Source organism: Trachypithecus francoisi, unplaced genomic scaffold, assembly GCF_009764315.1.
Source record: "Trachypithecus francoisi isolate TF-2019V2 unplaced genomic scaffold, Tfra_2.0 Lachesis_group10, whole genome shotgun sequence".
NCBI lineage: Eukaryota > Metazoa > Chordata > Mammalia > Primates > Cercopithecidae > Trachypithecus > Trachypithecus francoisi.
The window spans coordinates 17939305-17966034 of record NW_022681455.1 but is presented as its reverse complement, the minus strand read 5'-3'; the positions used below and the strand labels follow the sequence as shown (position 1 = coordinate 17966034).

At 44.1% G+C, this 26730-nt stretch overlaps 1 protein-coding gene across 6 annotated transcripts in view; it reads left to right on the top strand.

Annotated features, from left to right (window-relative positions):
• Positions 1-369: 369 nt before the first annotated feature.
• NUP153 (nucleoporin 153) overlaps positions 370-26730 on the top strand; it is a 114354-nt gene continuing 87993 nt past the window's right edge. For 5 of the 6 annotated variants that reach the window (XM_033216321.1, XM_033216323.1, XM_033216322.1 and 2 more), the window contains exon 1: positions 16468-17518. In XM_033216321.1, the coding sequence (XP_033072212.1) occupies positions 17408-17518 (111 nt within the window). In that variant the 5' untranslated portion in view covers positions 16468-17407. Of the gene's footprint in view, positions 428-7621; positions 7695-16467; positions 17519-26730 lie in introns of those variants that run through there. The other variant, XM_033216324.1, reaches the window with a different exon arrangement.

Sequence of the window (26730 nt, the reverse complement as noted above, 5' to 3'; positions counted from 1 at the left end):
AGATGTACTTCTCGATCATTTGAGCCTGGAACGAGATATTCAGTTCTTACAATAAAAGAGGTAATTACTGGAACCTGCTTAGGCTACAGTTCACTTCTCTGCCTCCTGCTCAGCCTGCCCCTCTTCTTTGTTCATCATTTGCTCTGATTATTCTTTTTTTTTTTTTTTAATTTGAGGTGAGGTTTCACTGTGTTGCCCAGGCTGGTCTTGAGCTCCTGAGCCCAAGTGATCCTCTCACCTCAGCCTCCCAAAGTGCTAAGATTTCTAGTGTGAGCCATCACGCCCAGCTGTAATATTCTTTGCTTTGTTATTTCACATGGAGTAGTATTTTAGTATTCTGATGTCATAATAACAATGCATGACTTTTTGTTGAGTCAAGTCAAGAAATACTGCTGACTTTTATAAATATCAACAACCATCCCAGCAGGTGAGTATTCCCAATCATTGCTCATGAATGACTTTCAGTTAATGCATCTTTAGTCTCTAGGACGTAACCCTTAAGGGCACCAGTTTAGCTCAGCACTCCTAACCTCATTTTGGAATAAAATAGGCCGATGATATTGGCAGTCAAACATGGCCTACCTAGGCATATTCACTTAAAAGGGAGAGAACTCTTCTCTCCAGATATACTAAAATGTAATTTATCTACTTTGGGGATATATAAATAGATTAGTCTCTTTCCTCTGCAAGTATCCCAAACCTTGAAAAACTGGGAAGTTTATATATGCTGATGATTCTCCTTAAGAATCAAGCAGCACTCAGGTCTCTTGGAAGTTTTTGGTTTTTTTCTGAAGCTCAATGGCAAGAATTTAAAAACAAACAAACAAAAAACCTTTTTTTTAAAAAAAACTTTTTTAAAAGAAACGATGCATCGCTACATTGCCCAGGCTGGAGTGCAGTGACTATTATAGGAGTGATCACAGCGCACTACAGCCTCAAATTCCTGGGCTCAAGGAATCCTCCTGCCTCAGTCTCTCAAGTAGCTGGGATTACAGGTGCATGCCACCACTTCTGGCTGCTGCAAAATATTTTTGCATCTGACACAGGTTGAGATACACTCTTCAGATGGGCTTGTTTGGTGGATTAGATTACGATTTTCAACTTGGAACACGAACAGGATGATAACAATGGGCTAAAAGGCTGGGCACGGTGGCTCACGTCTGTAATCCCAGCATGTTGGGAGGCTGAGGCAGGCGGATCACCTGAGGTTGGGAGTTCGTGACCAGCCTGACCAGCCCGACCAGCCTCACCAGCCTGGCCAACATAGAGAAACCCTGTCTCTACTAAAAACACAAAATTAGCCGAGTGTGGTGGCACATGCCTGTAATCTCAGCTACTTGGGAGGCTGAGGCAGGAGAATCACTTAAACCCGGGAGGCGGTAGTGAGCCGAGACCGCGCCATAGAACTCCAGCCTGGGCAACAAGAGTGAAACTCCGTCTCAAATAAAAAAAAAAAAAAAAAGGCTAAAAAACAGATAAGAGTAGACAAGACACATGAACATCCTCTTGCCCTCCACCTTATCTTCCCTTTGAGAAATGGATACAGAACTCCACACCAGATTTTGGTTCTGTGGAAGGAACTCTAACTGGATGTTACCACTACAGGGGTAAGAAAGAAAGGGAAAAAAGACAGAGGATGTAGGAAAGAAAGTGACTTTCAGGGAGTTTTAGCCAAAACCAAGTCAGAGGACCAGTGCAACTGAGTACATAAGTAAAATACTGGGAGTTTGTTAAAAGACAGATTTCTTTTTTTTTTTTTTTTTTTTTTTGAGACGGAGTCTCGCTCTGTCGCCCAGGCTGGAGTGCAGTGGCCAGATCTCAGCTCACTGCGAGCTCCGCCTCCTGGGTTTATGCCATTCTCCTGCCTCAGCCTCCCGAGTAGCTGGGACAACAGGCGCCCGCCACCTCACCCGGCTAGTTTTTTTTTTTTTTTTTTTGTATTTTTTTAGTAGAGACGGGGTTTCACCACGTTAGCCAGGATGGTCTCGATCTCCTGACCTCGTGATCTGCCCTCCTCGGCCTCCCAAAGTGCTGGGATTACAGGCTTGAGCCACAGCGCCCGGCCTTTAAAAGACAGATTTCTAAGTTCCACTCCAGAGAGTCTGTAGGTCTGGAGTGTAGCCTGAGAACCCATGCTTTAAATATTTCTCATCTAGGACAGGTGCAGTGGCTCACGCCTGTAATCCTAACATTTTGGGAGGCTGAGGTGGACAGATCAGTTGAAGCCAGGAGTTTGAGACCAACTTTGGCAACATAGTGAAACCTTGTATCTGCTAACAAAAAAAGCTGGGTGTGTTTGCACACACCTGCAGTCCCTCCTACTCAGGAGGCTGAGGCAGGAGGATCACTTAAGCACAAGAGGTCAAGGCTGCAGAGAGCTGTGATGGCACTGCTGTCTTCCAGCCTGGGCAATAGAGCGAGACCCTGTCTCGAATCAATCAATCAATCAATTATTCTTATCTAATGCAGATGCCAGATTAGTGGATTACTATGGAAAGGTAAAAGTTAAACAAGTCAGGACCTAATTTTTAGTTCTGGCCTTGAAAAGAAGGCCTGAGACAGCCGGGCGTGGTGGCTCGCGCCTTTAATCCCAGCATTTTGGGAGGCCAAGGCGGGCAGATCACCTGAGGTCAGGAGTTCAAGACCAGGCTGGCCAACATGGTGAAACCCGTCTCTACTAAAAATACAAAAATTAGCTGGGTATGGTGGCACACACCTGTAATCCCAACTACTGGGGAGGCTGAGGCAGGAGGATCCTTTGAACCTTGGAGGTGGAGGTTGCAGTGAGCCAAGGTCGTGCCAATGCACTCCAGCCTGGGTGACAGAGCAAGATTCTGTCAAAAAAAAAAGGACCCCAGGATGTTTAAAGCTGGTTAGGGTACATTCCTCTTTAGTGCTCCTTATCTTCTTTCCCCCTGCTTGCAAGCGGCTAAATTCTTTTGTGTTCATTGCCTTGGGGGAAGAAGCAGCCAGGGGGAAAAGGAAATAAATGTCCAGTATCTTCCAAAAACTTAAGCTCTTTAGGGGAATGGATACACAGGAAAAATGTTTGAGAGCTGGACAGTGGGGATGCTCAGGAAGGTGGGCCTCCCTCCAGTCATCCTTAGGAAAAACATTATCTAGGCAGAGAGAAAAATATAGAGAAGGGAAGGGGAAAGCCAGAGGACACAGGTGCCCTCGTGTCCTCTAGAGGGACTGTGTGCCTTTCCGTGGAAGAAGAGCCCTGGAGAGATAGTTTGTGGGATTCAATGGCAGAACAGACCCTACTTCACTCCCCAACAACTCCAGTAGAGCAGTAAGACCCTAGAGAGGTACAGGGCACGCCACCTTGGATGTGCCTGATCTCATTTGATCCTGGAGGCTAAGCAGGGGTGGGCCTGGTTAGTGCTTGGATGGGAGATCTCCTGGGAAGACTGGGTGCTGTAGACTTAAAAACAAAAATCTGGAGAGAGTTGGCTACACTGTGCAAAAAGGGTTTGAAGGCTTAGCATGGAACAGAAACTGCTGGATGATGCTTGCGCCTGAGTAGAATAGGGAAGAATAGAAAGCACCTGGATTGAAGGGGCCACATGGACAGGAATGAGAGGGGCTCAGTAATAATTTGCACAGACAGAGGACATCAAAGAACAGAAGCTCCCCCGCCCCGCTCCAGTCCCCGGCCCCACCCGCCACACACACACACAGTACTATGTGAGCTCTGGGAACAATTCTGGGAGAAGAGACAGCGACAGTGAGCCTTGGCTTGACTGAGGTTATGTTCTGCCAATTCTTACAAACAATGGGGTTTTAGGCCAGGTACAGTGGCTCATGCCTGTAATCCCAACACTTTGGGAGGCCAGGGCAGGTGGATCACGAGGTCAGGAGATCGAGACAATCCTGGCTAACATGGTGAAACCCCGTCTCTACAAAAATACAAAAAATTAGCCGGGCATGGTGGTGGGCGCCTGTAATCCCAACTACTGGGGAGGCTGAGGCAGGAGAATCGCTTGAACCTGGCAGGTGGAGGTTGCAGTGAGTCGAGATCACACCACTGCACTCTAGCCTGGGCGACAGAGTCAGACTCTGTCTCAATAATAATAATAATAATTATAGGGTTTTGAAACGAAATTTTGTTGAGTTAAAGAATATCAATTCCAGCCTAGGAAACATGGCAAAACCCCGTCTCTACAAAAATGCAAAATTAGCTGGGCATGGTGGTGAGTGTCTGTAGTCCCAGCTACCTGGGAGGCTGAGGTGGGAGGACTGATTGAGCCCGGCAGGCGGGGTTGCAGTGAGCTGAGATTGCACCATTGCGCTCCAGCCTGGAAGACCCTGTCACCAGAAAAAAAAAAAAAGAATATCAATTTACATTTATGGCATACCATGTAAGTTGTGGACATAAGATTTATGTTTGCTGCACTGGAAGCTAATACAATGAATAAGAGTGACATCCCTTGAGAAACCATTTAACAGCTTGGTGGGTTGGGGCTGGAAGAAGCGATGTGCTTGTGGTTCAGAGTTTCTTGCAATTCCAGTAACTCCAAGCTAAAGAGCATGTGTAGAGTGCAAGTCACTCCAGTGTACACAACTACTTGCTAATTCTAATTTAAGGTCAGGCATGGTGGCTCAAGCCTATAATCCCAGCACTTTGGGAGTCTGAGGTGAGTGGATCACTTGAGGTCAGGAGTTCAAGACTAGCCTGGCCAAGAACCCCGTATCTACAAAAAAAAAAAAAAAAACATTGGACCAGGCGCGGTGGCTCAAGCCTGTAATCCCAGCATTTTGGGAGGCCGAGGCGGGCAGATCACAAGGTCATGAGATCAAGACCATCCTGGCTAACACAGTGAAATCCCATCTCTACTAAAAATACAAAAAATGAGCCGGGCGAGGTGGTGGGTGCCTGTAGTCCCAGCTGCTTGGGAGGCTGAGGCAGGAGAATGGCGTGAACCCAGGAGGCGGAACTTGCAGTGAGCAGAGATGGCGCCACTGCACTCCAGCCTGGGCAACAATGTGAGACTCCGTCTCAAAAAAAAAAAAAAAAAATTAGCCAGGTGTCGTGGTGCACACCTGTAATCCCAGCTACTAGGGAGGCTGAGGCTGAAGAATTGCTTGAAACCAGAGAGCAGAGGTTGCAGTGAGCCAAGATCCGAGATCGCACCACTGCACTCCAGCCTGGGCGGCAGATGAGACTCCATCTCTTAAAAAAAAAAAAAAATCTAATTTAAGGCATTTTGAAATAGGGCAAAGAAGTAGCATTGCCAGGTTTAGCAAATTAATTGCTTCATGCAATATTTGCAATATTGAGGACATACTTATACAAAAAATTATTCATTGTTCATTTGAAATTCAAACTTTTTTTTTTTTTTTTTTTTTTTTTGAGACGGAGTCTTGCTCTGCCACCCAGGCTGGAGTGCAGTGGCCGGATCTCAGCTCACTGCGAGCTCCGCCTCCCGGGTTTACGCCATTCTCCTGCCTCAGCCTCCCGAGTAGCTGGGACTACAGGCGCCCGCCTCGTCGCCCGGCTAGTTTTTTGTATTTTTAAGTAGAGACAGGGTTTCACCATATTAGCCAGGATGGTGTCGATCTCCTGACCTCGTGATCCGCCCGTCTCGGCCTCCCAAAGTGCTGGGATTACAGGCTTGAGCCACCGCGCCCAGCCTGAAATTCAAACTTAATTGACAGTCCCGACTCCAAACCCACCAAGTTGAGGAGGGGAAACCATGACAGCTAATCTGAAGCTTTTATTCTGCAAATCGTTTAAAATCCTATGCAACAAATATTTCCAAAAGGAAATGTATCTGCATGTATTTACTCAAAATACTTATAAGTACAAACACTTCTGGCTGGGCGCTGTGGCTCACACCTGTAATCCCAGCATTTTGGGAGCCTGAGGCAGGCAGATTACCTGAGGTCGGGTGTTGGAGACCAGCCTGGCAACATGGCGAAACCCATCTCTATTAGAAGTACAAAAATTAGCCAGGCATGATGGTGGGCACCTGTAATCGCAGCTACTCGGGAGGCTGAGGCAAGGGAATCGCTTGAACCTGGGAGGCGGAGGTTGCAGTGAGCAGAGATCGCACCACTGCACTCCAGCCTGGGTGACAAGAGCGAGACTCCATCTCCAAAAAAAAAAAAAAAAAGTGTGACCACTTCCACTTGTCCCTAAATGGCAGGACACATCCCATTATCACTTTTCCATCTACAGAACACCTGGCCTTGTATAATTGTTGAATGCTATTCCTGAAAGTCTGTCATTCTGTATGTATGTATTTATTAGAGACAGGGTCTCACTCTGTCACCCAGGCAGGAGTGCAGTGGTGTGATCATAGCTCACTGCAGCCTCGAACTAGTGATTCTCCCTCCTCAGCCTCCTGAGTAGTAGTATGACAGGTACATGCCAACACACCTGGCTATTTAAAAACTGTTTTTGGAGAGATGGGGGTCTTGCACCATTGCCCAGTCTGGTCTAAAACTCCTGGCCTCGTGTAATCTTCCCACTTCAGCCTTCTAAAGTGCCTGTTTCTTTTTGAGACAGAGTCTCACTCTGTCGCCACGCTGGAGTGCAATGGTGTGATCTCGGCTCATGGCAACCTCCGCCTCTCAGGTTCAAGCGATTTTCCTGCCTCAGCCTCCCAAGTAGCTGGGACTACAGGCACGTGCCACCATGCCCAGTTAATTTTTGTATTTTTAGTAGAGACGGGGTTTCACCATGTTGGCCAGGATGGTCTCGATCTCTTGACTTCGTGATCCGCCCACCTCAGCCTCCCAAAGTGCTGGGATTACAGTTGTGAGCCACCGCATCCAGCCAAAGGTCTGTTTTAAAAGTGCACATCCTTCTCCCTTCAGGTCACATTCCTATTTTGGCATAATCTCTCAGAGAAAGCACCATCTTTATCTGAGTTCCTAAAAGTGATTTTTCTGTTTACCTCTGATACTGCAAATAGTACATGGTCTCAGGTAAATTGTGTTTAAAAGCAAAAGGGAGATTTCAAGTGTTCTAGCAATAAAAGATTGTTTTAGGCCGGGCGCGGTGGCTCAAGCCTGTAATCCCAGCACTTTGGGAGGCCGAGACGGGTGGATCGCGAGGTCGGGAGATCGAGAACATCCTGGCTAACACGGTGAAACCCCATCTCTACTAAAAAAATACAAAAAAACTAGCCGGGCGAGGTGGCGGGCGCCTGTAGTCCCAGCTACTCGGGAGGCTGAGGCAGGAGAATGGCGTGAACCCGGGAGGCGGAGCTTGCAGTGAGCTGAATCCGGCCACTGCACTCCAGCCTGGGTGACAGAGCGAGACTCCGTCTCAAAAAAAAAAAAGATTGTTTTAACAAGTTACATTTTGAAGTATTTTTTTTTCAAACACAGAAAGCATTTGCATAACATGAAAGTTGTTGAGGGAAATAAGGAATTGTGAAACCTCCTATAAATATCCATTCATCCTTTCAATAAATATTCATTCAATTTGTGCCTGGCCTTATGGATACAAAATGTGAGGAAAACATGAAGTGACAATGACAAGGGTCTTTTCTTTCCCATGTATTATTTATTAGTTCTTCATTATTTACGACACCAGTAAGTGACACTCTGGGCTTCGGTAACACCATTTCTGCAAGGTATCACTCATCCTTCGTTCATTTTTTTACAGCTTTTGGATTTTGATCAACAAGAAGCCAATCTGCACCCAAAAGACTGCCTTATGGAGGGAAAACACACCAAGGGTGAGTCCAGGTTGGCCGTGAACCTAGCAGAATTTTTGATGGCATTTTCAGACATGTCTATTAGTGATTATTTGCCAGAATTTAAAATTTGCCCTCCCTCCTTGCTCATCTCAGCCTCCCTCTCTTCTGTCTGACATCACTCCTTAAACATTTCCCCTTTCCTTTTTCTATATTCCTTCTATATATAGGAAGTTTTCAGTGAAAAATTGCTGGAGAAATTTAAACAAGTGATCTGACCTGTTTTGTCTGGATCTGATGTAAAACTAACCACTGTACTTTTCTTGTTCTTTTCTTTAACTTAAAATTAGGATATCCCAATCTCTGCTAAAAAATATAAAAATTAGCCGGGTTCGGTGGCAGGTGCCTGTAGTCCCAGCTACTTGGGAGGCTGAGGCAGGAGAATGGCTTGAACTTTGGAGGCAGAGGTTGCAATGAGCGGAGATCTCACCACGGCACTCTAGCCTGGGCAACACAGCAAGACATGATCTCAAAGAAAGAAAAGAAAGAAAGAGAAAGAGAGAAAAGGAAAGAAAGGAAGAAATTAAGGCAGAAAGCTTCTCGGAACTGTTGTATTTTTTTCCCCTCCATCTGTTTTGGATTTTTTTTTTTTTTTTTTTTTGAGACAGTTTTGCTCTTTTTCCCAGGCTGGAGTGCAGTGGTATGAACTTGGCTCACCACAACATCTGCCTCCTGGGTTCAAGCAATTCTCCTGCCTCAGCCTCCTGAGTAGCTGGGATTACAGGCATGAGCCACCACACCCGGCTAATTTGGTATTTTTAGTAGATACGGGGTTTCTCCATGTTGGTCAGGCTGGTCTTGAACTCCCGACCTCAGTTTTGGAAACTTTTCAAAGGACCCTGTTCTAAAGTTAGTGATGCAGGGGAAAAGTCAGCTCCTCTTTGTTTGTAAACCAAAACCAAATCTTGAGAGGAGACTCTGCCGGTATGGGAGGAGGCATAGTTGTAAAGGCTGGGCCCTTATGATGAGGAGTCGAAGAGGCAGAGCTATAGTGGACAAGAGTGAAGAGAGAAAAATGGCGTTTGCTCCCCAATTGTCTACTCCTGGTGCCCCTTTGTGGATTTGCCTTCTCACTGCACAGCAGCAGACCACTACTTTGCAGAGTAAGTGCCAGCCAACATGGATATCCAGTATGAGAGAGACAAGTGATTAAACTCAAGCATCAGCAAAGATGAAGCTAAAATCAATCCTGGGTCTCAGCACTTCGGCTGGAAGGGATGGGCCTAAAAGCAGGTGCTTCTTGTAGGAAGTGCTTATGAGTCACTGCTGACTCATTGCAGGGGCAAGATTTTATGACCAAACAAGTGAAAAAGAAAATTTAACTGTTACTAATTGAAAGCATTGAAGTTATGGCTTGGGTTTAACTGCGGCTAGTAGATGCTCTTTGTTCCTTGGTTGTGGCCTCTTTGGAGACCTGTGGTCTGCTTTGATGCTTTTATTCTACACACTGTGTGGCACACAGTGGCAGCTACACCTTCATGGGGAGGGGGGAGAGTTGGGGGTGGTTTTTTAAGTAGGTTTTGCTCAACGTCTGCAAAGTTGCCTTCAATTTGTTTGGTGACACTGCCTTTTTAATACTGAACGTAGAATGATATAACCTCACTCTGCTTTGCTTTGGAGAATATTTGAAGAGTTCTTTTTATTGGTTTTTTTTTTTTTTTTGAGACGGAGTCTCGCTCTATTGCCCAGCCTGGAGTGCAGTGGCCAGATCTCAGCTCACTGCAAGCTCCGCCTCCCGGGTTTACGCCATTCTCCTGCCTCAGCCTCCCGAGTAGCTGGGACTACAGGCGCCAACCACCTCGCCCAGCTAGTTTTTTGTCTTTTTAGTAGAGACGGGGTTTCACCGCGTTAGCCAGGATGGTCTCGATCTCCTGGCCTCGCGATCCACCCGTCTCGGCCTCCCAAAGTGCTGGGATTACAGGCTTGAGCCACTGCGCCTGGCCTTTTTTTTGGTTTTAAAGAAGTCTATTTTTGGTAGCTCATGATATCCTACTGTCGTTATAATGGATTCAAACAAGGTAAGCTACGTTGAGGCCACTGGCCATGGATTATAGGCATTGGCTTAAAATCATCTTAACTAACCATTATGCTTGTGTAATTGCTCTGTTCAATCAACTCTGCTACCTGTGATGATACAGAATAAGAATGTGCTAAATCCAATTTTTAATTCAGCTAGTAGCCTAGCTTCCTTTGGAAATAAATAGAAGCTAATGAAAATAACAGTTAAAAATGGTTCATTTCATTTCTGCTCACTTTGTGGTAAAAGTGAAAGTTACTGAATGGTAAATAAGAGGAAAAAAATCTACATGATCAATAAGCTGTTGGCTCATCAATTCTTACTTAAATTGTTGGTTGGTGTAGATTAGTAAGGAACAGAAATTCCTAAGCCCGCTCTTTACAGGAACGTCAGTTACCTCATTATCTTGCCTTGATGTTTAACTGTTCACATGAGCAAACATGCTTCTATTTGCCTATACGAGGGGTGATATATGTGAGTTTTTTAAATATGATTTTTCACCTTTTGTATTGCACAGCTTTTTAGGCCTTCTCTATTGCAGGAGTTAAGAACAATAGGCATGTTGTGGAAAGCATAGTGTTGAAGACTCGCTTCTGGAAACTTTTAGACTAACATATCCATTATTGTTATCAAATTGAACTTTTCCAGAAGTAATGTTTGGAGAAAACACTGTGTCCAATTATTGTCTTAGCTTCATAGCAGCTATTTAAGAGGTCAAGCTACCAGAGGTAGGTAATCTAATTGTTTTTATGATTTGTCAAGTAGAAAGCTGCTACCATTCCTGCCTTTACAGTTTAGAAAAACTAGTTTATTCCAAGTTGCCTGAATTCTCATCTAGCATCAGATATTAGGTGCTAATCTGAGTCCAAGAATATTCCCTCCTAGAGTGGCTGCTTGCTTTTCTACCTTAAAAATGATTTTGTGACTACAACAGAAAGAGAAAAGTCATTGTAATTCTAAGAAAGTAGCCTGATATCTCTTTTAGGAATTTATCTCTGCTCATAGCTTCTTGGATTAGGGTTTACTTTACATCCATGTTTTTTGTTTTTCATGAATTAATTCTAAAATAAAATTTTTCTTTTCTTTTTTTCTTTTTACAACCAACCAAACAACCAGCAGTGACTAAAAGAAAATTTGTATAAGAAAAGGATACATGGGCATTAGCAAGGGGTTCTTGAAATATCTATGCTTAAGTATATTTCATAACTAATGCTCAGTTTTAGACCCTTAACATTTCAGATGTTAATAACTTCTGCTAGATTGCCTTTTTCCTTGGGAAAAAAAAGTTAATGAAAATAATAATTAAAAAATGGTTCATTTCATTTCTGCTCACTTGGTGGTAAAGGAGAAAGGTACAGAATGATAAATAAGAGGAAAAAAATCTACGTGTGTATAAGCTGTTGGTTCATCAATTCTTAAAATTGTTGATTGTTGTAGATTAGTAAGGAACAGAAATTCCTAAGCCTGCTCTTGATGGGAACTTCAGGTACCTCATTATCTTGCCTTCAAAGTTAATCTAACTTCAGATTAATAACTTCTGGTGGCATGGTTAATTTTTGAAACAATTCTCCTAGAATGTAATACAGTTCACCTGGTGATCTTGTTAACATGTAGATTCTGATTGTGTTGGCCTGGGATGGGCAGAGCTGCTTTAGTCTAACAAGCTCCCAGGAGCCGCTGCTAGTGCTTGCCGGTCAGAGAGTAGCAGCAAGAGGTCAAAAGTCACTGTTTGTTTAAACTGGGTAGTTCATGCTTGTCTGGTGGTGGTGGGGTGATGTATATGTTAGGGTTGTTTGCATGTGAACTGGTTTGCATGCTTCTGAAAAGAAATGCCTTAATAAGTTAGGGTCTGATAAACTCGAGCATTCTCTACAAATGCTTTTTAAAAAGAAAGAAGCTTAGTGTTAGCAAACTAAGGTTTGCAAATGTTATAGTTTTACAGACTGCAACCGTAATAAGTTCAATTTTGTAATGTAATTGATGAATTATATTAATAAACGAAACTAAACCAATTGATTTTTTTTTTTTTTTTTTTTTTTGAGATGGAGTCTCACTCTGTTGCCCAGACTGGAGTGCAGTGGCACAATTTCGGCTCACTGAAAGCTCTGCCTCCTGGGTTCACACCATTCTTCTGCCTCAGCCTCCTGAGTAGCTGGGACTACAGGTGCCCGCCACCATGCCCAGCTAATTTTTTGTATTTTTAATAGAGACGAGGTTTCACCGTGTTAGCCAGGATGGTCTCCATCTCCTGACCTCATGATCCGCCCACCTCGGCCTCCCAAAGTGTTGAGATTAAAGGCATGAGCCACCTGCCTGGCCTTGATTTCTTGTATGAGATAGATTCAACAGCATGTGTTTAGAATTTACAGTGTAGTTTTTTTTTTGTTGTTGTTGTTGAGACACAGTCTCGCTTAGTTGCCCAGACTGGAATGCCGTGACTTGATATCGGCTTGCCACAACCTCTGCCTCCCAAGTTCAAGCGATTCTCCTGTCTCAGCCTCCCAAGTAGCTGGGATTACAGGCATGTGCCACCACACCCAGCTAATTTTTGTATTTTTTTAGTAGAGGTGGGGTTTCGCCATGTTGACCAGGCTGGTCTCAAACTCCTGACCTTGCATGATCTGACCGCCTTGGTCTCCCAAACTGTTGGATTACAGGCGTGAGCCACCGCGCCCAGCCTGAGTGTAGCATTTTTAAGGTGAATTATCAGGGATAAGTGCTAATGATTAATAGATTATAAAATAGTAAACTTTAGTATAACTTAGTAAATGGTAAAGTGTAGGGTACTATGTAGACAGAGATTGTTTTACAGTTTTGTATACTGACATACTAAATGCCAAGACTAGAAACCAACACATAAATATCTCAATAAATATTTGTGTTTTAATGAATTAATCTCAGTTGATTCATTAACTGTCTTAAATGTTAGGATGGGATTGCCTTCCTACATTTGGTTATTATTTCATCCAATAAAACTGAATTTCCATTCAAGATTGAATTTAAAATATGCCTTAAACTATAATGTAATGTACATAAACACATATATACCAAAGCCTAGTATACACTGATACATGTAGTCAGGAAGAGGAAATATATGGCATGTTGGAATCAAGTGATATATGTAGTTAATCAAAATTTGCTCATATTAGTTAATTAATTTAGTCTTAAGTGTTTATTCCTAATAGAGAGAGAACACAGTAAGTTAATGGGAATATAATGATTTACATCTTTAAATATCTTCCCATTGTATGGCTCTTCTTTCCCTAAAGTACAAGCAAACAGGCAACAAATAAATAAATAAACCCAATAGCTTCATTTTCTTTATTTTTTTTCTTTAGAGATGGGGTCTCACTCTGTTACCCAGGCTGGACTGCAGTGGTGAGATCATAGCTCACTGCAGCCTTAGACTCCTGGGCTCAAGTGATCCTCCTGCCTCAGCCTCCCTAGTAGCTGGGACTACAGGTGCACACCACTATGCCCAACCAATTTTTTCATTTCTTTGTAGAGAAGGGGTCTCGTTATGTTACCCAGGCTGGTTTCAGTCTCCTGGCCTCAAGTGATCCTTCTGCCTTGGCCTCCCAAAGTGCTGGGATTACAGGTGTGAGCCACATGCCTGACCAGGAATATACTTAAAAATAATAAAGTATAGTATCAACAGGAAATTGCAAGGAGTGCCTGTTTTAAAAAAAAATACATGAACCAGTAATAGCCACTTTTCATTATGAAGTATTCTGTACTGTATATAATTGTATGTGCTCCACTTTTACACAAATGGCAACACCTTAGGTTTGTTTATACCAGCATCACCACAAACATGTAAGTAATGTGTTGCAATAAGACCTTAGGACAAAGACAGTATCACTAGGCAACAGGAATTTTTCAGCTCCTTACAAGACCACCATTGTATATTGGGCCCACTGTTGATTGAAACATTGTTATGCTATGCATGACTGTGATAATTTGTTTTAATAGACATCATAGTAGATACCTCATTTTGTTTTGGTAGAGTAAAATAACTACATAAAACTTCCTAACTTCTTGTACTTGTCATCTTTAAACATTCCTTTGGCCAGAATTGTATGATTACCTTCTGAAGAATGTATGATGGCTCTTTTTCAATCTAGGTTGGGCTTAGATTAAATTGTATTTCATTTTTAATTAGTGGATACTCCTTATCTATTAGAGATAGGTCAGCAGCCTATTTGCTAATTTATAACTGGCAGCTGGTTACATATATATTTTTTTTGTTTGTTTCATTTTAGTTTTTTAATTTTTTTGATAGGGAGTCTCACTCTGTGACCCAGGCTAGAGTGCAGTGGCATGATCTCAGCTCACTGTAACATCCACCTCCATGGTTCAAGCGACTCTCCTGCCTTAGCCTCCTGAGTACCTGGGACTACGGGTGAGCACCACCACGCACAGCTAATTTTTTTTTCTTTTTTTTTTTTTTTTTTTTTTTTTTTTTTTTTTTTTTTTTTTGAGACGGAGTCTGCTCTGCCACCCAGGCTGAGTGCAGTGGCCGGATCTCAGCTCACTGCAAGCTCCGCCTCCCGGTTTATGCATTCTCCTGCCTCAGCCTCCGAGTAGCTGGACTACAGGCGCCCGCCTCGTCGCCCGCTAGTTTTTTGTATTTTTAAGTAGAGACGGGTTTCACCGTATTAGCCAGGATGGTCTCGATCTCCTGACCTCGTGATCCGCCCGTCTCGGCCTCCCAAAGTGCTGGGATTACAGGCTTGAGCCCCGCGCCCGGCATTTTTTTTCTTTAAGTAGAGACGGGTTTCACCATGTTGGCCAGGCTGGTTTCGAACTCCTGACCTCCATGATCCACCCGCCTTGGGCTCCCAGAGTGCTGGGATTACAGTTGTGAGCCACTGTGCACGGCCACTTTTTTTTTTTTTTTTTTTTTTGAGGCAGAGTCTCGCTCTGTCGCCCAGGCTGGAGTGCAGTGGCACGATCTCAGCTCACTGCAAGCTCCACCTCCCGGGTTCACGCCATTCTCCTGCCTCAGCCTCCCAAGTAGCTAGGACTATAGGCGCCCGCCACCACGCCTGGCTAAGTTTTTGTATTTTTAGTAGTGACGGGGTTGCACTGTGTCAGCTAGGATGGTCTCGATCTCCTGACTTCATGATCCACCCTCCTTGGCCTCCCAAAGTGCTGGGTTTACAGGTGTGAGCCACTGTGCCCAGCCTATGCACCGCCACTTTTTACTATATTATATGGGGAAAAAAGAAGTTTCGAGAAGGACTATTGTGGCAACAAGCTTTTCATGAATTGCAGTGTCTCCCAATGTGCCATTTGTTTTGGCTGAAAAAACTAGGTCCATGTTGAATGCAGATTTCCTCCTGTCTCTTATTCCTTCTTTGCTCTCAAGCCTGGGATGACTTCCAAAGATTCAATCACATGAATGTGAGATTAATATATTATAGTTCCGTCAAATCCTGTTTTACTTCCAAGAAATAAAAGAATTGTGGAAATGGGTAAAAAGTTGAGAGCATGGGTAAAAGGAATGTAGATTTTCCCATATCTCCTCAAGTTCTACCCATCTTCTATTTCTGAAGCATTGTCTATATTTGGCCCAATTCTTTCGCGTCTCTCTTCGTTTCAAAGGTTGGCTGTGAAGGGTGTCCGGCACATCAAATGGCCTCTAAGAAAGGGGTGAGCTTTGATTCCAGTCAGTCCTCTGTTCTGTGGTGGAAACTCCTGAGTCTGATAGAGTGAAGAGGGCAGATGAGATGTGGCTATAGTTTAATCTCCTCTACATAAAACCCAATTACAGATTCAGGTACAGATCTTCCCTATGAGTTAACTTATCGTGAATTACTTTACTTGGCTGTCAAATATCTAGCTATGGATTTGAGGAAGAGTAGGATTTCTGCATAGGAGGAAGATAGCACTTGAGAGAAACAATTGTCTTTAAGAAAGATAAAGTGCTTCAGGAGGAAGAGGGGACATACCTGGAGAGTTTAATGGGAAGTTAGTGGTGGAAGGAGGCATGAAGCTAGGATGGGAGAGTGGAAGAGAAAATAGATTAATTTTGTTTATCATATTTGGCAACTTGTCTTGATTTTGATGGTTATGGTCAGAGGTGCCACTGAAAGCCATTGATATGTACACCTATGCTTGGTATAGCATAGTTTCTTTAGGCACTGAAAGGTACAAGTTCAAAGGTACTCTAGATTGGCTTTACAATTTCACTTGTATGATTTAAACCATGAACCTGAATTGTGCAGTTTGATTTTGGAGATAGTATAAATGTCTTGGAACTAATTATTTATATCTGATTCATGGTTGATATTGGATGCTTTCTATCTAAGCAGTTATTATGAACTAGATATACATTAATCCTTTCACCAGACCACTGCCCTGTGAGGTCAATATTCACTCTATTTGCAGATGAAAAAAACAAAGCTTTTATTTATTAATAAAAGGTATACTTTTATTACTAAGGATATATCACTTACCTCTAATGTTAGCTGACTGTATGAGTTATAATTGTAATCATTCATTGCATTTTTCGCCTATTAGCAAATATACATGCTCTCCATAGATGATCACGTCTGCTCCTCACAACAGCTTTATAAAACTCCCATTTTTTGGAGGAGGAAGCTAAGGCTCAGACGGTTTTGATTCATCCAAGGTCAAATAGGTTGGGTGGCGGAACCAGAATTCCAGCCCCGTGTGTCTGGCAACAAACCCTTTATATGTTTAAATAAACACTAATGAAGTCGTATATATTTTCTAATTCTAAGGATCATGGACATTGTTTTTCAACCACAGATTTTTTTTCCTCCTTCTTAAATCATTAGCTCTTGTCTTTGATTTTACTATCTGCTTACTTCCTGCCCACTTAACCAACTGACAGGGAGGAGAGTGGGAAGAAGTTACTGTTTTTATGTTAAGTGCCTTTTCAGAGTCTAATTTACAGCCAAGAACAGCAAAAGTACCCCTTGGCTTTGTGCCTCTGCGGCGCTCCGGGGATCTCCTTCCCCGTCCCTCTCCCTTTCCGAGAATCCGCGTTCCGTTGTTGAACTACGTTTCCCAGCGTGCCGCGCGGCCGAGAGCGTGGATCCATCAGTCCTGCCTCTTTGCTTATCAGCTCGTCGTAGCATGATGATGCAAATGCGTCGGGCGCCTGTGGGTGACGACATTCTGGCTCGCGACCGCGGCAGCCGCCTTAGCCGCGGTAATAGGCGCAACGGCGGCGGAGGCTGCAGGGACGACGACGACGGCGGGGCGGGCGCTGTGCGCACAGGGGAGGGGTAGGCGGGCGGCGCCAGCGGCTTCAACTGCGGCAGCTACGGCTAGGGCGACGGAAGAATCCCCACCAGTCGGCGGTCGAGTTAGGCCTCAGCACCGCCGGGAGCTGTTCGTGCTGTCCTCTGCGGGAGATCTCCATAGAGACCGTGACATACACAGAGGCGGGGGTCCGCAGAGGCGGCGGGACCGGAGCCTCCTCGGCCTCTGCGGCCGCCACCCCCTTCCCCGCTGCCAGCACTCACCCTCTCTCCGCTCCTGCTCGCAACCTCGCGGTTCCTGGGGTGCTTGTGCCCACTGTGTGGACAGCTCGGGCGGACTTTTGGGCCGGGGCCGGGCGGCGGGGGGGGCGCTCTAAGGCCTCCGCCTCTGCCTCTCCCGCCCCCTTACCCGCCCCGGAGCGGGAAGCGGCGGAGGCTCCGCCATGGCCTCGGGAGCCGGAGGAGTCGGAGGGGGCGGTGGCGGCAAGATCCGGACGCGGCGTTGCCACCAGGGGCCAATTAAGCCTTACCAGCAGGGGCGACAACAGCATCAGGTATGGGACCCCGACGCCGCGGTGGCCTGGCGGGTGGGGAAACTCGGCTGGAGGGGACGGGCGGTTCGAGGCCCGGGCGCCCCACGTGGAGCAGACAGGAGGGCCTGAGGAAAGGCCCGAGTGAGGCTCCGGGGGAGCTCAGGCCGTTGGGGGTGGCGACGGGAAGTGGGCTGAGACAGGCCCAGCCTTGCGGCGCACACGTGTGGTTTGGGCCGCCTTTCCCCCAACCCTCTGGGTCAGGGGCTTTCCCAGGCAGGCTCTGGGCGGGAAAAGAAATTGTAGGCCCAGGATGCGCGCGTTTCTTTCTTTTTTGGCGGGGATTTGGAGTTTGAGGGTATTACTCACGTTCTCTCGAGGGAGAAAGGAAAAGTTGTGGTTGATTGCCCTTGTTGTTTTCTGGTATCCCTCCTTTAGTGTGTGTGGGGAGGGGGCTGCCCGGAGGAATCTTAACTCTGGGGCAGACGGGGAGTTGTGGGGGGCGCTGTTACATGGAAAGTGAAATAACTTAGTCTCAGCCTATGAATTAATTCTCGGTTTCCCCTGCCGGTGTTCCTCCTCGTCTTGAGAGCATTGGCTTAGGTTTTCTTAACCGGGTTATAGTTAACCGTGGTACTGGGGCATTTTGAAAGTCCCTCTCCACCCTTACGTCTTTTCTCTGCTGCGCGACTCCCCCCCTCCCACCCCCGCTTTTATTTTGGAGGCTGGAATTGGCCATTCTCCACAGTTGACCGGGACTCCAGCTCTGATCTCATACACAAAATATTTTAATATTATGAGGCGTATTCTAGAAGTTTAGTTACTTTTGACACTCCAGGAATGTTGGTGATCTTATAGTTTAGCCACTGTATGAATTCGTGGATGTTTAAAATTATAAAAAAAAGTTTATCTTAATTGTAAATGAGATAGTTGATTCTGAGAAAATTCCGTTTTTAAAATAATTGGTTGTTAGAAGGATTGAATAGGAAAATGTTAACTTATTTTAATAAAGCCACTTAAAAACTTATCAATGATACTGAGGTGGGAAGAGTGTGTTTTAAATTTGTTGAAAAACTAAAGTGTAGCAAAAGGATCTGATAACTTGTTGCCTACTGTTAAAGGTAGACTTCCTAGACTACTTTATTCTGGATGCTAATAAATATTACACACTTTCACATGGTTGATGTTGTTAAATTGTGTCATTATCAACAGATTTGTGAAAGTAAAGATTTGTGTCGGGCGCGTTGGCTCACGCCTGCAATCCCAGCACTTAAGGAGGCCGAGGCGGGCGGATCACGAGGTCAGGAGATGGAGACTATCCTGGCTAACACGGTGAAATCCCGTCTGTACTAAAAATGTAAAAAAATTAGCCAGGCGTGGTGGCGGGCGCCTGTAGTCCCAGCTACTCGGGAGGCTGAGGCAGGAGAATAGCGTGACCCCGGGAGGCGGAGCTTGCAGTGAGCCGAGATCGCGCCACTGCACTCCAGCCTGGGCGACAGAGCCAGACTCCGTCTGGGGCGGGGCAGAGGGGAAGGTAAAGATTTGAGGAAAAAATTTTTTTTAAGTTTTCTTAAATGTTTTTTATTTTGAGGGAAATGTTTGAGTAGTGAAAATCGTGGTTCAGGTATTTTAAGTCGTTCTCTACTGATGTTTAGGTTTGGCATTGTTACTTTTCTCCCACCAGTTTTCCCCGAGATATGTACGTAAAGTACTTAGTTTTCAAATTTGTGAAGAACAGGGGTATTTGCAAGCAGATTTAAGATTAGAATTCAGGTCACAAGCCTGGCCATTTAACCTAATCCTTCTATAGAATGGAAGTTAGACATGCATGCTTTCTTTTCTCCTATGAATGCCTTTGAGTGCTTAGATTTTCTTGTATGACATGTTTAGAAAAATGACGTGTTTTAAATATAGGTCATTGGATGGTCTGGATAGAGGTTAGAAGGGAATTAATATTTTCCAAATGTCTGAAGTTATCGCAGCTTATTTTGAAATTTACTTAGATAAAATAAAAATTAATTTTGGGGAGATGATACCTTAACAGCATAACACCTATGATCCAAGGTGTCTTAGAGTTGATATGACTTCAGGCTGTGTAGTTTTGTTTTAAATCTTGATAGTTTATCATTGCCCCTTATCTAAAATACTTTTGCTTCTTGCTCTGGCTATTTAATTAAAAAAGAAAACATATTTTAGCTTTTGAATTGGGAATTAAAGGTATTTAGGGGTTTCTTGATCAACACTGTAAGTGCTATTTAATATTGGCAGAAACTACCACTACCCAAGAAAAGTATTCAGGTACATTCAAAAGAATACTCTCCTATTTTTTTTTTTTTTAATCTTGAAAATAAGGACTTTCTTTAGTCCTTATTGAGACTTTGGTGAACATAGGGTCTACCCACTTGCTGTCTACTATCCTAGACTATCAACTGGATGTTTTGCAGCAGCTGCTGAGTCATCATGAAGCAAGCTTCATGACATGGCATGTTTTATACTAATGTTATTTGATTAAGTGTCTAAGGGTTTCTGGGCAAAAATTAAGCTTTTGGTAGTATAGCAGAGAGCTGGAGTAAGAAACAGTGAGAGGTCTGGTGCTCTTACTTGATGGATGTTTGCCAGTGCCTGTCAGGGCAACTTGCTAGTATGGTCACCCAGTACCTGTGACTTCTGCGTGTGTTCATTTGACTTGTAATTTCCTGTTTTGACTTCTGGGTTTAGCTCTCCTGGGAAATGCTATAAGTTTACCACTTTCCCTCTTAAGCTCCGATTTTTTTTTTTTTTTTTTTTTTTTTTTTTTTTAGATGGAGTCTCGTTGTGTGGCCCAGGCTGGAGTGCAGTGGTGCGATCTTGGCTCACTGCAACCTCCGCCTCCTGGGTTCACGCCATTCTCCTGCCTCAGCCTCCCGAGTAGTTGGGATTACAGGCATGCGCCACCACACCTGGCTAATTTTTGTATTTTTAGAGACCGGTTTTCGCCATGTTGGTCAGGCTGGTCTCAAACTCCTGACCTCAGGTGATCCGCCCACCTCAGCCTCCCAAAAGTGCTGGTATTACAGGCATGAGCCACTGTGCTCGGCCCAACTTCTGATCTTTAAAATGTCGTCTTGCATGAAGTTGTGCAGACAAATTCATTGTCTTGCTCAAATAACTGAAGGGTAATAAGGGTAATAACTCTTATGAATTGTAGAAGCAAATATGAAGAACATCCCTGAAAAATGCAAGCTGATCATTCTCACTTGCCTTCTCCCCTACCCCTTTACCTTTTTGCCCAGATACATTTAGGAAATGGTGTCATTTTTCTTTTCTTTTCTCTTTTTCTGAGATGGAGTTTTGCATTTGTTGCCCGGGCTGGAGTGCAATGGCACAATCTCCGCTCAGTGCAACCTCTGCCTCCCGGGTTCAAACTATTCTCCTGCCTCAGCCTCCCAAGTAGCTGGCATTACAGGCATGCGCCACCACACCCAGCTAATTTTATATTTTTTGTACAGATGGGGGTTTCTCCATGTTGGTCAGGCTGGTCTCAAACTCCCGACCTGAGGTGATCCTCCCACCTTGGCCTCCCAAAGTGCTAGGATTACAGGCGTGAGCTACCTTGCCTGGCCAGAAATGGTGTCATTTTTCTAGTTGGGAGTGAATAGGTCACTGAAGAGAATGTAGTTAGTTCCTGTCTTCCTTTCCCATTTCCTTTTTGTTCAGATCCTCAGGCACAGAAGGTCAGCTCTTTAGAGAGGTTAAGCTGCTTGCTTTTCTTAATAGCCACTACAAAAAACTTGAGCCCATGGGCAAACCAGAACCTTGCTTCTGGCAGAACCTGCTGCCACCTCCTGGTGAGAGGAAACTACTTATTTTTGCCCTTTTTGACCAGGGGAGGGGGTGGGGTGGGGGTGTGTGAGGAGTGTGCTTCAGACATTTATCTTCTGGTTTAGAGCTAAGGGACTCCGCCTTTAATCCTGCTCGATATGGTTTGTCTTACAAGTCAGTTCCTGCATTTAGTCCCCACCCCACCCCCCACCACCCCCGCCCAGATGGAGTCTTGCTCTGTCACCCAGGCTGGAGTGCAGTGGCGCAATCTTGACTCACTGCAACCTCTGCCTCTCGGGTTCAAACAATTCTCCTGCCTCAGCTCTTGAGTAGCTGGGATTACAGCGCAGGCCACCATGCCTGGCTAATTTTTGTATTTTTAGTAGAGACAAGGTTTCACCATCTTGGCCAGGCTGGTCTTGAACTCCTGACCTCCTGATCCACCTGCCTTGGCCTCCCAAAGTGCTGGGATTACAGGCATGAGCCACCATGCCCAGCCTAATTTTTTGTATTTTTAATAGAGGCTGGGTTTCACCAAGTTGGCCAGGCTGGTCTCGAACTCCTGACCATGTGATCTGGCCTCCTCTGCCTCTCAAAGTGCTGGGATTACAAGCATGAGCCACTGTGCCTGGCGCATTTAGTTTTGTTTTTGTTTTTTTCTTTGAGACAGTGTTTCGCTCTTGTTGCCCACGCTGGAGTGCAATGGTACCATCTCAGCTCACTGCAACCTCCGCCTCCTGGGTTCAAGCAACTCTCCTGCTTCAGCCTCCTGAGTAGCTGGAATTACAGGCATGCACCACCACGCCCGCCTAATTTTGTATTTTTAGTAGGGATAGAGTTTCTCCATGTTGGTCAGCCTGGTCTTGAACTCCTGACCTCAAGTGATCCATCTGCCTTGGCCTCCCACAGTGCTGGGATTACAGGCATGAGCCACTGCTTAGTTGTTTTTAAAAAGGGGAAGGAAACCTCTTTATCAGTAGCTTAGATCAGGGTTCAGTAAACTTTTTCTGAAAGGGACACAGATAGTAAAGATTTAGGCTCTGCTGTGGTAAATTGTCCTTTGTTTTGTTTTTAACAATCCTTTAGCAAATGTAAAAACCATTCTTAGCTTGTATGAAAAAGGCCAAGGTCTGAATTTGGCCCAGCCCACAGATCATGGTTTGCTATACCATGGTTTATATGATAGTATAGTTTTTGTTTTGGTAGCTTCTTTGTGATACTTCATCCCAAATAAGTATGTCCTTCCTGGTGTCTGATAGCTGGAGTGTCCTCAGATTTGAAAAGGAGGGATATTTAGAGGTTGAATATTTAAATCATTCCAGAAGTCACCAAGTTTTTGACTTTTATTTTGTCCTTATTTGCTTTATCCTACATGCTTAATCAGTGGGAATAGAAGTGGAAACATTGATAGCATTGGATAGTTGATAGTTGTTAGGAAAAAATTGTAGTGTAATGGAGTCAGCCTGAGTTTGGATCCCTGTTCTACCTGGACGTGGACGAGTTAATTTATTCATCTGTGAAGTGAAAATTGTTGTGGAGGTTAAATGGGACGAGTGGAGCTTTTAGAACAGGACCTGGCATATGTATATAAGTAAGGAGTTGTTTAAAATTGACTCCTTACTATATATATGCAATTGAGATTTGAAATTAAATAGAACTGTTTGATTTAGGGTCTTTTTTGTGTGTGTGTGTGGGAGGCCAGAGTTTTATTTATTCAAATTAGTCTCCTGATTTAGGGTCTTCACATTGTCTCTGAATTTTCCTGCTTCTTATCAGAGTTTTTTTCCCTTTAAGTGACTAAATTCAATACTTGCATATATTAAATAGTTTAATACAAAGTAGGTCTTTTGCTTGTGATGAGAGGTTTCATGTGGTATTATATTAATTACTTAATTTTTCTAATAAGTGACAAAAAAGCCCACTTGCTGTATCCATTTTCTGGGAAATCTCTGACAAGGCAGGTATCTTAGTTTGAAGTAAAATAAAAACTGTGGTCTGATGTCACCAGTTAAAACTGTTTTCTTTTCTTTTTCTTTTTGAGACAGAATCTAGCTCTGTCACCCAGGCTGGAGTGCTGTGGTGTGATCTTGGCTCACTGCAGTCTCTGCCTCCCAGGCTCAAGGGATTCTCCTGCTTCAGCCTCCTGAGTAGCTGGGATTACAGACGTGTGCCACCACGGCTGGCTGTTTTTGTAGTTTTAGTAGACATGGGGTTTCACCATGTTGGTGTGGTGGTCTCAAACTTCTGACCTCAAGTGATCTGCCCTCCTTGGCTTCCCAAAGTGCTGGAATTACAGGCGTGAGCCACCTCGCCCGGCCAAAATCATTTTCATTAGGCACAGAGTATTATTGCAAAGATTGTAATTATCTTGTATTTTTTTCTTTTTTTTGAGACGGAGTCTCATCCTGTCACCCAGGCTGAAGTGCAGTGGTGCAATCTCGGCTCATTGCAACCTCCACCTCCGAAAGTGTTGGGATTACAGGCATGAGCCACAGTGCTGGCTATCTTGTATTTTCTCTTTTTTTTTTTTAGACAGTCTCTCTCCATCCTCCATGCTGGAGTGCAGTGGCATGATCTCCACTCACTGTAAGCTCTGCCTCCTGGGTTCATGCCATTCTCCTGCCTCAGCTTCCCAAGTAGCTGGGACTACAGGCGCCCACCACCACGCCCAGCTAATATTTTGTATTTTTAGTAGAGATGGGGTTTCATCATGTTAGTCAGGATGGTCTCGATCTCCTGACCTCGTGATCCGCCCACTGCGGCCTCCCAAGGTGCTGGGATTACAGGCGTGAGCCACCGCGCCTGGCCCTGCTATCTTGTATTTAAAAAAAAAGAAAAAAATTATTTGTAGCTCTTTAGCTTGTCTTCATGGTTGCAATATATTTTTAGAAGATTCTTCTGTGTTGGGAAGCCTGGTTTCAAGTCTTGCTGTCACATACAATTTGCTGTCAGAAACGGGATGATAGGATGCCTTTTCTAACTATAGATATTTCAGTTTGCTTGATTTTGCTTATCTTTTTCATAGTGTGATTTAAGAAATAAACTCTTACTCCCAATTTTCAAATATGTTATATGAGAAAAGTGTGATAGTATCTTGTAGGTAACTTTTAGTGAGTTTAACTACTGTGAGCTTTTATTGAGAGTTTTCTTTTTCTTTTTTTTTTTTTTTAAGACGATCTCACTCTGTTGCCCAAGCTGGAGTGCAATGGCGCCATCTTGGCTCACTGCACCCTCCGCCCCCAGGGTTCAAGTGATTCTCCTGCCTCAGGCTCCCAGCTAATTTTTGTATTTTTTCGGTAGAGATAGAGTTTCGCCATGTTCCCCAGGCTGGTCTCCAACTCCTGGATTGAAGCAGTGCCCCCCGCCGTCTCGGCCTCCAAAGCGCTGAGATTACAGGCATGAGCCACTGTGCCTGGACCTGAATCTAGTTTCAATAATCTGAATTTAACATCCAAATCTAAGACATTATTGGTTGTATTTTGTAAGCCTATGCCATTCAGCAGCGAAGTTTACCCTATCCAATCAGTCCTAGTCCTCTAGCCGTTTAAAATATTTTTCTAGCTAAAGAATTAAAAACCTAGTCCCTAGGAGAATAATATTCCAGAACCTTAAAACTGATGATGGACTGTATTTGATATTTATAGACAAAGATCCAGTGAAATTATTTGAGAAAGGAGATTTTATAATCTAAATACTGCTATGGATAATGTGAAGAAAAGGGAGTTGAACAGACCTGAAGTCAAGAAACCTAATAGGAAGAAAAGAGCTTTGTATATGAAGAAGGAAGGATACATAGGAATGACAAGGAGTTGGCCATATTGAAAAGATACCTCTGGTTATTCATGTGAAAAGGTTTATAAGAATGTCCTTAATTACAAATGAGTTCTGACTTAGTGTTGTAGAGTAGCCTTCCCCCACCCCAGCTGCTTTTCGTTAATCCTTTTCTTTCTTTCTTTTTCTTTTCTTTTTTTTTTTTTTTTTTGAGATAGAGTCTCGCTCAGACGCCCAGGCTGGAGTGCAGTGATGTGATCTTGGCTCACTGCAATCTCTGCCTCCTGGGTTCAAGCAATTCTCCCTCCCTCAGTCTGTCAAGTAGCTGGGATTACAGGTGCCCGCCACCACGCCTGGCTAATTTTTGTATTTTTTAGTGGAGACAGGGTTTCGCCATGTTGGCCAGGCTTGTCTTGAACTCCTGACCTCAGGTGGTCTGTCCGCCTCAGCCTCCCAAAGTGCTGGGATTACAGGCATGAGCCACTGCGCCCAGCTCATTAATCCTTCAACTCAGGTTAAATACAATTTGAAAAGTTAATGTATTCATAGTTCCTTATACATTGAATGTTCTTGATGTGTATGTAGTATTGAATTCTAATCCCCAGATTGGATTTTTAGTTAGTCTAAATCTCAGTGGCATTTTTGACATGTTTTGCCAAATGAAGAATCATTCTTTCTTGGAGAGAGAATACCCAGTGGATTTAGCCAGTTCACATTCTAAAATTCACTCCTTTAATCCTTGAACTTAAGTTTATTATTTATGAAGTGTAGACTTTGCTTTTAGAGCCACAGAGAGTATTTTTTAAGATTTTATTTTATTTTATTTTGAGACAGAGTCTTGCTCTGTAGCCCAGGCTGGAGTGCAGTGGCGCGATCTTGGCTCACTGTAACCTCTGTCTCCCAGGTTCAAGCGATTCTCCTGCCTCAGCCTCCTGAGTAGCTGGGATTACAGGCGTAAGTCACCACGCCTGGCCTTTTTTTAAGATTTTAATGCCATTTTTTGTTGATTTTTCTCACCATGGATGTTTTTGCATTACTTTCGATTCTTTTTTTTTTTTTTTGAGGCGGAGTCTCGCTCTGCCACCCAGGCTGGAGTGCAGTGGCCGGGTCTCAGCTCACTGCAAGCTCCGCCTCCCGGGTTTACGCCATTCTCCTGCCTCAGCCTCCCGAGTAGCTGGGACTACAGGTGCCCGCCACCTCGCCCGGCTAGTTTTTTGTATTTTTTAGTAGAGACAGGGTTTCACCGTGTTAGCCAGGATGGTCTCGATCTCCTGACCTCGTGATCCACCCGTCTCGGCCTCCCAAAGTGCTGGGATTACAGGCTTGAGCCACCGCGCCCGGCCTACTTTTGTTGATTTTTCTAAGTCCTTCATTAATTTTGCTTCCTTAGCTACTGTTACGTTTCTCTTTCTTTAATTGACTTTGTGGTATTTATACTTCCAGAGGATGCTTCAGTTTCTCTTTGTTTTTTAGATAGCTTCACAAGTTGTGTTTTGGGGGAAAGGATATTAATGTGGCAACAAAAAAGATAATTGCCACATATAAAACTGTTATACCAAGTAAATGTATTTCTTACCTTTGAATTCTAGAATTGTTAGTGTTCTTTTAAGAAACTTACCTCAGAAAATGTACTTTTGACCGGGTGCAGTGGCTCACGCCTGTAA